Raw genomic sequence first — 13,906 nt, forward strand, 5'->3', positions numbered from 1 at the left:
ATCATAAGCATCCGCACTCCAAACGAGGGAAAACTCATAAGCATACTATCCATATTCTCATAATTTGTATGAAAAGGTATCGGTTGCCTATACCGATACTCAACCCGTAAATCATAGTGAAGTCTAGTGGTGTGAACCCTAACTCCGACAAGGAAAATGAAATGTATGAGTTCTACTCCACCATATTTCTACTAAAGCTATGACCATCAGCCCAATCAAATTTTCATAATCCGTGATCAATCAAAATACCCAAAGGTGTATACAAAATACTATCTCTAATATGTACAAACTCATCCAAACTCCTAATAACCTTCCACTACTCTTTTAACACCAAGTAAAGCCGATCTAACTTCTAGAAGTCAACAACATGCCGATTTTATAAAAAAAATAATGCAGATAAGATAAATAATTAATTAGTCCAACTCAACTAATTAATATTCAAAATATTTAATCAAAACTAATTAATTACCCGAGTATTAGCCATCAGACTTTCGACGTGTTTTGTATCACGTGTAGAAGACACAACTTCCGTATCAAGTGCTTCTCCAGGTGCAAATTGCCAATCGAAGTCGTTCATATGATACTCCAGTACATAGAGATGTCTATCAGTCGGCGCAACATCCTCGGGTTCTTCTCCCCCACTGTCTTCTCCCCCACTGTATTCTACTTCCTCAGGTTCTTCTCCCTCATTGCCAATGTCGTCCGTGTACTGCCAATCATCACCATCGAAAGGTTCAAAAGGATCCATATCAAATTTTAAGAGTTTAGGTAGGTTTTTTTTTTTTTTTTTTTTTTTAACTAAGGAGAGGGTTTTATAATCATGAGAAGAGGTGAAAGTGACTGAACCGCGCGGCTTTAGAGCTGTTTATATAAAAGTAGCACACGGTGTTCTGAACACCGCGCGGTTTTGGCAAAACCGCGTGCTATATGGCGCGATTTTGGCAAAACCGCGTAGTTGCTTGGTGGTTTTTTGATGTTGCTCCTAAAGTTGTCTGGTGTTTTTTTAGTTCAAAATTTTGGTGTTTTTTTTGTTGCTATGCTAAAGATGCTCTAAGGTTTATGTAACGTTGCGGTAAGGATATGGGAAGAGGGAACTGCATTTGCAATGGGTTGAGGGTTGAGACTTGAGACATTTTGTGACTTGAGCGTTGTATGTACACAGTACACCAAACCTGTTGAGTTACATCCATAACCCATGTCCACATTCTTCTGTTGAAATTTGAAAGTACGTATTTGTGTACCTTCACATTCTCATCCACAATATGAAAATCTATGCAAAATACAATATCCTTCTCCGTGCAAAGTAATTATTATTCAATGCAAAACATTGAAATTTTATTTTATGAAAAAGTTGTCACAAAAATTCACACTATATGAAACCACAAAACATTGAAAAATTCATTTCCTAAAGGAAAATATTTGCTGCGGAAAACACAACATAATAATTGCTGCAAATGACTAAACACAAAAAAGAGTATAAAGCTAATCATGCTTAATCACAAAGACACGGAACAAAAAGCAAAAAAGAGTGGAGTAAACATTCCCCCAACATCTTATAACTTCATCTCATTTTCACATTTTTGATCCATTCCCTTCTTACCCATTTCATGTTTTCCACCTTTTCAACTTCTATAATAATGCCCAGAAACATGAAAAGTCCACTATCTTATCACCATTAATGGCTTTAAAACAATAAAACACTAACCCCCTTTCATTTATACAAGCTAAAGTATCAAACTTTACTTACAAAACAAGTAAAGAAAGATGATTCAGCTCCTGTTCTTAGTTTTGTTTGCAGAAGGAACAGTAGCATTGTTTCTAATGTTAAAGATTGGACCTTTGAGAGAGTTGGTAATGAAAGGGTTGGATCAATTGAAGAGTAGTGGTAAAGGTCCAGCAACTGTGAAAACCATTGCTTGTACTATGTCTGTGATTTTTTTGTCAAGTGTTACAAGTATTCTGAAGATCCAGAATAAAGGGGTTAAGCTTGGTACACTTACTCCTATGGATCAGGTTCTTTGGAGAACTCACCTTCTTGAAGCTTCTCTATTGGGTATGTGCCAGCCATTTTTCTTATTGTTTCTATTTACATTGAATCATGTATGTGTGTCTCTCTGTATTATCTATGCTAGAAATGTAGTTTGGAAAGCTTATGTATGTGACTTGTTAGTTTGTTTTGATGAAATTAAGGCTGATTAAATTGGCTGTTAAGGATTTATCATAGATTTTGATAAACCTGGAAAGTGGCAAGTCTAGAATTTTGATAGTTTTGAAATGCAGTTTTTGATCGCTTAACTATATGAATTGGATAGATTGTTGATACTGTCTTTGAGTGTAAATGAGACAGCACGATGTAGGGTTGCTTAATTTGGCATATCAAGATAAATTTGGAAAGGAAAACTCATAGATTGTGATGGTTCCCATGAACACACTAGTTGATGTTGTGTATTGTGGATAAGTCAATATTAAACAGTAATGTAGTAAGTGGAAGTGTATGTCGTGATGATTTTTATGGTCAGTCTTCGGTTGGGAACTTGGGTTCCCAAGCCACTCCTTGAGGGATGCCTTCTAATTTAGATCACTCCTTGAGACGTAGTGGATGTGAGTTACTTGCTGTCGAAAAACAATAATAGTATTCCAAATTAGATGAATGGTTCCCAATTCCGAGTAGATTGAACTGTTACTTGTTGTTGACCAGGTACTTTAGTGTATTGGATTGCTGACGATAAACCTATGCACCTTTCTGGAGAGAACATCATTAGAAGTAGTCCCTCTTTTGCTTTGAGCTCATCTGGTCCAACTGTCCAAGTTCCCTCTGGCAAGGATAGATTCGTGGTATAGTTAGACTTTGCTTTGTCACTTTATGGACATGCATTTTGTCTTAAGCGTCAAACTGACGTAATGGAAATTGAAGATTATAGGTCTGAAGAGGACAGAGTTTGAAAACAAGACTGGAATGACTCGCATTTTACTTATATTGTTGAATTTGAGGAGAGAGATGAAAGAACCTAATATTTGTTAAGAGGGAAAGCAGATTGTTCTGGTTAAACGAATTTCGAAAGGTGTTGAGGTGGGAAATTGTTTAATGAAGACAAAAGAGTGAAAGTCGACAAGCGAGGGCTGCAGTTTTTGACAATTGGTGCTCAGATACAAAAGACTTCCCCGAGGCCGTCAGTATAAAGAACGCTGTATCTATCTGGAGGCTCATCTTGAATGATGATTTTGTATAGACCAATGTAACTTCTCTCTATTGAGTTGGGTAATTCAGCTGGAGTAAGAAGAAGCTCTGCAAGAGGAATTGGAACCATGATATAGTTAGGAACTGGATAACTAAATTGGTTCCCCTAGATAGAGTAAAAATGGGTTCTTTCAAAGAAATCTCATGCAAATTAACTAAATTGTTTCCCCAGCATGTGGTTTTCACACCAGTATCCATTTTCTTTCTTATAACCCGTATATAAAAATTCATGCATCAAAGTCATGTATAACAAGAACTTACTGGAAATTGTCGGTATGTGGAACTAAATGAGGATCATTATGCAGAAAGAAATTTTAAAAAGTTGAACTTGATTAGGTAATTGTGAATTAAAAGAGGAAGCTTAGAAATTAATTTTTGTACACATTCATCTGTATCCTTATGTTTAATCATCTCTATTCTAATACCAAATTTTATCTTGCAGGCTACATTCTCTTTCTTGTATACGTTATTGATCGGTTACACGAATATCTTCGAAAACTAATTGGTTTGAGGAGTAAAGTTGGAGCTTCTGAACAGGAAGTTGAAAAGCTTCAGAAAGAGAACCTTCGGCTCAAAGATAAAAGTTCAGAGGAGATAAGGTCACTTAAGGAAGAAATCTCCAATCTCACAGAGAATTTGAAGAAACTACAATTGGAATCTCAAGAGAAGGAGAAACAGGTTATCGCTGCTGAAGATCGTGTTGTGGCCCTTCAAAAGCAATCGGAGGACCTGCTTCTCGAATATGACCGACTGTTAGACCAAACTCTCCAGGGCCAGACTGTTAATTACAGAGGTTGAGAGAGGTCTTCATGCAGCTCCTCCAACTGTTCACATTACAGGTGGTTTTGGGTTTTTTTTTTTTTAAGTTTGACTTAACATCGCCTTTCTTATAGCACTTGATCACGAATCAGCAGATGTCAAAGAGGTACTCTGATTAAATATCAGTGATGGAAAGGCATATTTCAATTGATGGTTTGATCAAAATTTTGTATTTTCTGTTGAATGTAGGCGGTCGTCTCTCATTTTGTGTGTTGTAGTGTTTTTTGTTTTTATATTTGGCTTGTATGGTTTTGGCTACGGAACTGACGTAAGAGTAAAATGGAAGGTGTGAAAGGAGATCTTATTTTTTTGGTCACCCTCCAAATACATATACACTGGAATTATTAAAGTGTGCTTTCTCAGATGTGGATGTAGCGATTGAATAATATCTTGGGATTATTTGGTAGAACTACGTAAGTAGGGGTAATACTTGATTGCATTAAGGGACTAAGGGTGTTTGGTGTCACTTGAAGAGTCAGAACTCAGAAATGTGCAAAGGTAACTAGGCACAACTCACTCTACTGTACCCTGCCCTAGAGATTTAACCAACAACTCAACAAGGAGCAGCTCTTTTCATTTTTGAGTTAGAGCAAGTCCAATGGCGGCTATATGGGCTGCTAAAAGGGTCTTAAATTTGGAAGGAGTAAAAAATTCAGTCAAAGTTTGCTAGTAGTTGTTATAATAAGTTTGGGAGACAGATGGCATAGTTTTTGCCATCCGTGTGTTAAATTTTGACGGACGGCGTAAATCAATCGTCGTCAAAAAAAAAAAAAAAATTTCAACTTGAGTTACAAAATAATGGACGGACAGCAGAAACTATGTTGTCCGTATCATTTAGCACTTCAAAACAGAAAAATGCGATTGGATTGGTTTTTTGATTTTGGGGTGTCAAATTTGGCTGGGCAAGTTAAAAAGCCTATGTGATACCTTTAAACAGCCCAATTTAGCAGCTCTTCCTTGGACTTGCTCTTATGGGTTTCAAAGTTCTTCAAGTCTTTAACGAAGTAAGTATTATCTGGTCCAATGTTAAAGCCCCTAAGAAGCCCGGCCCAAGGATAGTCCCAATAAAGGCCCATTATTATAAATCAACAATATATCTCTAAAAAACTGTACTTGCTTAACTGTTTCACCTTTGAATCTATACGGATGGCTAGGAAGTAGGAACTTAGGAAGGCACTTTTGTTTGAACAAATTTAATTACATTTGTTAAAAACCGAGGCTGTTTAGAGAATTCGAGGCTTTTTTTTTTGGGTAAAGGCCTGTTTAGACTTAGAGACATGGTATGAAAATTTTGAATTGTAAACAGTATTTGTATTTCCAGTGACAGTCTCATACTCTCGTGTGAAGGAGCAAATGCGAGATATCAGCTGTCCCTTCAAATTTTGTCTAGGTGGTACCTCTGTGAAGTACATCATCCATCTTCTTGAGGTAATTTCCTTCTCTAGACGCAAAAGAGTCCCCAACTTCGTGTCACTTATTCAATGAAAGATGCCAAGAGAATCATAAAAGTGAGATTGTCATCTTGTTTTGTTTCATACAAGCAAGCCATTTGTCATCACAACATCATCTCCTTGTGAAGAAAGAGCTTGATCACCAACAAAAGAGAGACAAAGCGCTTTTTGAAACTTCCTGTTGTAGTAAAATTGACAATAAAGATAACATTTTAATGTAGGTGGTCATTTCCGGAGAAGGAAGATATACTTGTAATACCACACAGACTATAAAAGGAGGACAATTCTTTATCATGGATGTGTGGTTCAAACTTCAAACGTTCAATTCACTTCTCAGTGGTCGAACTTTAGAATTTTAGAACATGACTCAGACACTTGATATATTAAATTGAGCGGTTCCACAAGTACAATTTCGGCAGTCCACTAAAGTATCATCCTGTGGGTGTAGTGGTATACTGATCAAAGTTTGCGTTTGCGAGTCATCCTTATTGCCATGATTGTATAACAACTAGTAACAGACTTCATGTGACCAAGTAGAAATTACAACAGACACATTCATTTATGTGCTGCATCCTAAACTTACCCATTCCTCAATGGTAAGTCATTTTGTGCTGAGAAATAGTGTATACAATAGTGAGAAATTGTATGCCATCGATTACTACAAGATCACCCAGGCAGGCAGTATTTTGTCTCAAGGCCTAAAATATCGCCGATATATCCGATGTATTGTCGATATATATTGTTTTTTTGGTATACTAATATGGATATATTCGATATATCTCAACCAAATATTGAATTCTTTTTTTTCCAATATATATTGCAATTTCCGATATAACTATATATATTGACCAATATATACGATATAAATTGTTGATTTTGACCGATATTGTTATTTTGACCAAATATTGTTGACTTTGACCGATATATTGACGATATTTCCAATATAATCGACAATATTTATGATATAATCAACGATATTTTTGATATATCGACATACAAAACAAATTTTTGATTGGTGAACAAAAAAATATATATTTCCGATATATCCAATACATATCAGTTCGGTTTTTGAATATATCGAAATATTCACCGAATTCGATATTTTGGGCTTGTTTTGTCTATATATATCCCTAAATTGTAAAGGATTAGTAAGTTAACAAAGTCAACAGAAAATTTACATTTCCTCTTTTTCATCTCACTGAAAAGTTCACCCAGCAACAAAAAAAAAAAATCTTTGTCATTTACCACCTAAAATGACATAATGGGCCTCATAGTTTGTGTCTCTTTCTGATCAAAATTACATTTGGTCTATTAATGCAGAATTGATAGTGGACCGAGTCACCCAGATGGACCCTGACCCAAACTTCAAACATCTACTCCCATGACCACCAGATTCCAATTCACAAGGCAAAAAAACCGAAAAAACCACATAGGGAATCGGACTCATTGGAAAGAGGAAAGATCGGGCAACCACACTGTTAAAAGTTACCACTAACACCGGGCAAAGATCTTTTGACACGTACATGGTCCCACATTCTATTTCTCCGCCACGTGTCAACCTTACACCTCAACATCTCCTTTTTCGACTCAAATACAAAATACTCTCTCTTCTTCACCACTTTCACGGGGATTCACCTCAAACCATAAAAACCACCTTCACAGGGCTTCAATACCTCAATCCCTTAGGTATTGAGGAATTAATTGAAATCGTGTGTTTATTATGATTGGTTTATTTTTTGTCCTAAATAAATAGCAACTAACTAAACTCTATTATTTTTTGCTCTGCCTTTGGGCCGGGTCTATTAATACAGAATTGATAGTGGACCGATAGACCCTGACCCAAACTTCAAACATCTACTCCCATGACCACCAGATTCCGATTCAGTAAAAAAAAAAACGAAAAAACCGCATAGGAATAGGACTCATTGAAAAGAGTAAAGATCGGGCTGTTAAAAGTTACCACTAACACCGGGCAAAGATCTTTTGACACGTATACACCACATGGTCCCACATTCTATTTCTTCGCCACGTGTAAACCTTACACCTCAACATCTCCTTCTTCAACTCAAATACAGAATACTCTCTCTTCTTCACCACCTTCACGTGGCTTCACCTCAAAACATAAAAACAATCAATACCCATTCTTTTATTACTCCATTCTCTATCTTTTTCGCCAAGGAAACTTTTTCTAATATTGTCTCTATAGTTTGTTTTACTAGTGCTCTGTTTTTTTTTTGTTTGTTTGTTTGAAGTAATGGCGGGCAATGAATGGATTAATGGATACTTAGAAGCAATAATAGATACAGGAACAACAGTAACAGAAGATTTAAAACCAACACCACCAGTTGGCTTTAATCCAACTAAGTATTTTGTGGAAGAAGTTGTTTCAGGTGTTGATGAAACTGATTTACATAGAACTTGGATTAAAGTTGTTGCTACTCGTAATACTCGTGAACGTACTTCTAGACTTGAGAATATTTGTTGGCGTATTTGGCATCTCGCCAGAAAGAAGAAACAGGTCCGGCCTTTTTTTTTTCTTTTTTTTTTCAATGTGTTTGTTTAAGTTCCTCTATATTGCTTGTTATCTTCATCACAGAAAATCCCATGCTATTTTTTTATTGTATAATGAGCAGTTGGAGTCGGAAGATACGCAGAGGTTGGCTACAAGGAGGTATGAGAGGGAGCTGGGACGAAGAGATGCTACTGAAGATATGTCTGAGGACTTTTCGGAGACTGAGAAGGTCGACCCTACAGGGGAAATTGTTCAGAGTGAGACTCCAAGAAAAAGGTTCCAAAGAAATTTCTCCAACCTGGAAGTTTGGTCTGACGATAACAAAGGAAAGAAGCTATATATAATCCTCATCAGGTAGTCTTTTGGCTGTGGAATTATATTCAGCTATGTTACTAAACTGCTCCAATTTCATCTCATCAGATGTATTATACTCGTATTTGCACATTTTACTTAGACTGAACGTTTTGTTTTCCTGATCAGTTTGCATGGTCTGGTCCGAGGAGATAATATGGAGCTTGGGCGAGATTCGGACACTGGTGGTCAGGTGAATAACAACACACATGTATATGTTTTGTTAAACAAGTCATGAAATTGTCATATGCATTTCATAACCAAGTTATTGGGTGAATTGGTAGATCAAATATGTGGTTGAGCTTGCACGCGCACTTGCTATGATGCCTGGAGTTTACAGGGTAGACCTTTTCACTCGCCAGATATCTTCCCCTGACATTGATTGGAGTTATGGAGAGCCCACTGAGATGCTGACAGCTGGCTCTGAATCGAATGACAGAAATGATGTAGGAGAGAGTAGTGGGGCTTATATCATAAGGATACCGTTTGGTCCACGAGACAAGTACCTTCACAAAGAGTTGCTATGGCCTCATATTCAGGAGTTTGTTGATGGTGCTCTTGCTCACGTTCTTAATATGTCGAGGGTGTTGGGTGAACAGATAGGCGGAGGTCACCCTGTCTGGCCGTATGTCATCCATAGCCATTATGCAGATGCTGGGGATAGTGCTGCACTTCTTTCTGGTGCGTTGAATGTCCCCATGGTTCTCACTGGGCATTCGCTTGGGAGGAACAAGTTGGAACAGCTTCTTAAGCAGGGACGCCAGTCAAAAGAGGATATTAACTCAACTTACAAAATAATGCGGAGGATAGAAGCAGAAGAGCTCTCCCTTGATGCTGCTGAACTTGTAATCACAAGCACAAAGCAAGAGATTGAGGAACAGTGGGGTTTGTATGATGGGTTTGATGTTAAGCTTGAAAAGGTGCTGCGTGCACGTGCCAGACGTGGGGTCAACTGCCATGGCCGGTACATGCCAAGGATGGTGGTAAGGAAATCTTATTTATATTTAAACTGCTTGTGTCTGCATTGAGCGAGTCAGTCACTAGCTTAAGAAGAAGTTATGAGCATGCTGGGATACGGCCTTTTCTTCTGTATAACGTGAACCAAGATTGCAGTTGTCGACCATATCAATTTAGCTTGTGCAATTGAAACGAGAAAGAATAATGCTATAATCACATGCTGTTGCAGGTTATTCCTCCTGGTATGGACTTCAGCAATGTGGTTCAAGAGGAGATGCCAGAGGCTGATGGGGAACTCTCAGCACTTATAGGCGATGGATCTCCTAGAGCTGTCCCACCTATATGGTCAGAAGTAAGTTATTTAGATTCAGTTTGTAAAGTTCTTCGTCTTTGTTTTTTCGTTGATGAGATTTAAATAAAGGTATCTTTCTGCAGGTGATGCGCTTTTTCACGAATCCTCACAAACCGATTATCCTGGCATTATCAAGACCAGATCCAAAGAAGAATCTGACCACTCTTTTGAAAGCCTTTGGAGAATGCCGTCCATTGAGAGAACTAGCCAATCTTGTGAGGATTTCTCCCTATTTACATGGTTCACCACTAAGAAAACATTAACAAATGCTTATAAAGAACCCATGTGTTTGTTTGCAGATGCTCATAATGGGGAATAGGGATGACATAGAAGAAATGTCATCGGGTAATGCTAGTGTGCTTACAACAGTATTGAAACTGATAGATAAGTATGACCTTTATGGGCATGTTGCCTATCCAAAGCATCACAAGCAGTCTGATGTTCCTGATATATACCGCCTTGCAGCAAAATCAAAGGTTTGTTTATAGTAGCTTGTTTCAACTGATTTTTTCTTGTTTTAAACAGTGTAATCAGCTAATTGGCCTTTTTAAATTTCGACCTCACAGGGTGTTTTCATAAACCCAGCTTTGGTTGAGCCTTTTGGTCTTACCTTAATTGAGGTAAGTTATTATTGTATTTTTTCCCCTTGATCTTATTCTCTTTTTTCATCTCGTAAAAGAATATCTGACTCGGCTTGTACGGAATGTTGTAGGCAGCAGCTCATGGGCTCCCGATGGTTGCTACTAAAAATGGTGGTCCAGTCGACATACATCAGGTGAACTTAGCCTTAAAACTTCAGTTTATAGCAGCATCTACTTTGTTGAAAATAATCTTGAGACTTCAGATGCCACCACAAGAGAACGCAAATAGAGAGATACATTTTTTTTCTATATTCTGATGCGTACAACTTCTTGAATAATGCATTCTTTTCCTTTTTGATAGAGAAGATGTAAATGGAAAATTCCTACTTAATTGGCCTAAGGTAAAATACAATGAATACAACATGTGACTGAATAGATATTCAGAATACCTGAACCGAGTCAAATTGGTTATTCTTTATCAAGCACAAAACTCTCCACAATATGGCTACAGCCCACTGGCTAGTTCATGTTGCAGTAAAGAAACTCCCTAATTGTCCACTGAGTTTGATGAAAAAAGATCCATCAAAAAATTGAAACGTTTAGTCCTTGCCTCTTCAATAGGAGTCAACAACTATCTTTCGCCCCAGAACTTGATGTTTGCCTTTTAATTTCTTCAAGCATTTGTTTAGTTCATCCTGTACTAAGCTCAAGGGCGGTTAAACTATTGCAATCATCATTATTCCTTTGTTCCCTGAAAGGATCTCTTGCGTTGGTTAATTCTATGTTATCAGATGGTTAGAAGGTTTAACTGATGCTTCTCTCATTTGAACAATTTCTAGGCATTGAACAATGGGTTGCTCGTGGACCCCCATGATCAACAAGCGATAGCAGATGCACTACTCAAGCTCGTCTCTGAGAAGAATTTGTGGCAGGACTGCAGGAAGAACGGATGGAGGAATATACATCTGTTTTCATGGCCAGAGCACTGCCGCACGTACCTGACAAGGGTGGCAGCTTGCAGGATGAGGCATCCACAGTGGCAAACTGACACTCCAATGGATGAACTGGAAGCAGAAGACTCTCTTGGGGACTCACTTAAGGACGTGCAGGATATGTCCCTTAGGCTATCTGTTGATGGAGATAAAGCTTCAGTCAATGGTTCCTTGGAGTATGGTGGTTCTGAATTAGAGAAAGTTGCTTCAGCCCAGGGTGGTCCTGAGGTGCAAGATCAGATAAAAAGATTCTTAGCAAGATTAAAGAAGCCGGGCGTCAGAGCAGCAAGAAATTGAGGGTGGAAAGAAACAGTTTGAGAATGTTGGGAATAAGTACCCCAATCTGAGGAGGAGGCGGAGACTGATTGTTGTAGCCCTGGATTGTTACAATAGTGAGGGGAATCCTGACAATAAAATGCTTCCAATAATACATGAGATACTTAAGGCTGGGCTTAATCGACTCACAAGCTGCTCGATTCTCAGGTTTTGCTTTGACGACTGCTATGCCATTGTCTGAGACAGTGGAGTTCTTAAAATCAGGTCACGTCCAGGTTACAGAGTTTGATGCTGTAATTTGTAGCAGTGGGAGCGAAGTGTATTACCCTGGTACTTCAGCTGAGGAGGGTGAGAAGCTTACTCCGGATCCAGACTACGCCTCACATATTGACTATCGATGGGGTTGTGAAGGCCTTAAGAAGACTATTTGGAAATTAATGAATACACGAGAAGGTAGAGTAGATAAAGCTGAGAAGTCAGCAAGCCCAATTGAAGAGGACGTGAAATCAAGCAATGCTCACTGTATCTCATACTTCATCAAAGATTCTTCTAAGGTAAAAGTAGAAGGAAAACGAGCAACCTTAAATATCAGAAACTGCTTGGTTTCTTGTAGAGTTGACTTAATTTTGATGTGTCTGGCCATTTCAGGCAAAGCGAGTAGATGACATGAGACAGAAGCTTAGAATGCGGGGACTCAGGTGCCATCTAATGTATTGCCGAAACTCAACAAGAATGCAAGCCATCCCTCTTCTTGCATCACGATCACAGGCACTCAGGTATGTTTTCTCTGTGTGTGTGTGTGTGTGTGTTGTGCTATCATTTGTTAACCTTAACAATAGATGATGCATAATAAATTACCTTTTAGGTGTCTCACTTGCATCCTACTTGGGACCTACTTTAACATTCGTAATAAGGTGATCTGGTTGTCCTTGAATATTTTTAGAGAATTTTATCTCCCAAAAATAGACAATAAAGAATATTGAAAATGTAATACCTTTAGTTAAGGGCATGTGCTATGTTTGTCAATTCACTGTTCGCCAACTTCGACTTTTCAGTCATTGAACAATCAGTATGGCATTCATATATTTGGACTTTTATGATATATAATGTAATCTTTGATCTTAAATCAACAGCCTACCAGAAAAGGATAGAAAAATAAGGATTAGGTGAGTGGGAGGAACACATTGTGATTTGGGTCGTCGGAATGTTCTGACTGCTAAGGTTCTTTTTATTAGGATGAGTTCACTTACAGACTCACCACGTTCAGGGAGTGGATTAAATTTATGGCCCTAACCATATAAAGTTATTAGTTGATAATCTTGTCAATCTTTCTTCTTATAATTATCAGGTATCTTTTTGTTCGGTGGAGATTAAATGTTGCAAATATGTACGTGGTTCTTGGCGAAACTGGAGATACAGATTATGAAGAACTCATATCAGGGACGCACAAGACCTTGATCATGAAAGGGGTAGTGGAGAATGGTTCTGAAGAGCTGCTCCGGACAACTGGAAGCTACTTAAAGGATGACATTGTTCCTGGGGGTAGCCCTCTTGTCGCCTACACAACCAAGGAAGCAAAGGCTGACGAGATCTCAAACGTATTCAAGGAGCTCTCTAAATCTGTTGCTGGAATATGACTACGTTTTATTGTAACGTTGAACAAGAGAGTAAAGAGAGAAAGAAGTAAAGCACATATGCGTCAGTGGACATATTCTATCTCTAAACTCTGCATTTTTGCAGTAAAAACGAGAAACACCTGTAGAAATACAAAAGTTTCGTAAATATTATTTGCATCAAGTTGAAACCATCCGGCTAAAAATGTCAAACAAAGAAACCTGCAAAAACAAATTTATTTACAAGATGAATTGAGGGCTAATTTTTTGTGAAGAGATACACCACAAGACGGAGTATACTCTTATAAAAAATTAGTTCAATTGAATATGTTTAACCTTGTCAAAAGTTGTTATGAAATTTTAAAAAAAATGGCGGTTTGATAATTTCATAATATTCTGATTGATTTTTTATTTTTGACGAGGTTGTACATCTTCAAATGAACCGATTTTTTGTGAGGATGATCTCGATCGTGTGCAGAATCAACTTCTAATCTCTACACTATATAATAGCCGGGTCTTTTGGAGTCCTACTTCTCAACCCAACAATGTATTTCCAATCTCTCTATTTTAAGATTTTAGAACCACCTCCCTTAATTATTCTAAATTTCTAATCAGTTCTTTTCTTTTTAAACAATTTGCAAAAAACTCTTCTACTTTATTGAAATTAGAATTAATTTTATATTATTTAAAATAATTAAAAAAATCTCTTCCACATTACTGAAATTATATTCAACCCATCCTAATATTTTTATATTAATTTTTAG

At 37.6% G+C, this 13,906-nt stretch overlaps 2 protein-coding genes across 2 annotated transcripts; both read left to right on the forward strand.

Moving 5' to 3' along the window:
* Window positions 1–1,435: 1,435 nt before the first annotated feature.
* On the forward strand, window positions 1,436–4,419 carry LOC147500576 (uncharacterized). Its single transcript, XM_086562162.1, has 2 exons — window positions 1,436–2,053; window positions 3,681–4,419. The coding sequence occupies exons 1-2, from the start codon at window positions 1,765–1,767 to the stop codon at window positions 4,034–4,036; spliced, it is 645 nt and encodes a 214-aa protein (XP_086418288.1). The 5' UTR covers window positions 1,436–1,764; the 3' UTR covers window positions 4,037–4,419.
* Window positions 4,420–7,661: 3,242 nt separating this feature from the next.
* LOC147500577 (putative sucrose-phosphate synthase 3) lies at window positions 7,662–13,336 on the forward strand. The gene is given in 14 exon segments (XM_086562163.1): window positions 7,662–8,026; window positions 8,142–8,374; window positions 8,501–8,564; window positions 8,656–9,354; window positions 9,558–9,680; window positions 9,764–9,895; window positions 9,980–10,156; window positions 10,247–10,300; window positions 10,393–10,455; window positions 11,101–11,534; window positions 11,536–11,710; window positions 11,712–12,083; window positions 12,178–12,305; window positions 12,878–13,336. Coding segments are annotated over 14 exon segments (3,207 nt in total). The 5' UTR covers window positions 7,662–7,762; the 3' UTR covers window positions 13,167–13,336.
* The last annotated feature ends 570 nt before the right edge of the window (window positions 13,337–13,906 follow it).

Source organism: Coptis chinensis, chromosome 5, assembly GCF_015680905.1.
Source record: "Coptis chinensis isolate HL-2020 chromosome 5, ASM1568090v1, whole genome shotgun sequence".
Taxonomy (NCBI): Eukaryota; Viridiplantae; Streptophyta; class Magnoliopsida; order Ranunculales; family Ranunculaceae; genus Coptis; species Coptis chinensis.

Coding starts and splice junctions, on each gene's coding strand:
- LOC147500576 (XM_086562162.1), top strand. CDS start 1,765: ATGATTCAGCTCCTGTTCTTAGTTTTGTTTGCAGAAGGAACAGTAGCA. Junction 2,054..3,680: donor TCTTGAAGCTTCTCTATTGG/GTATGTGCCAGC, acceptor TTTATCTTGCAG/GCTACATTCTCTTTCTTGTA.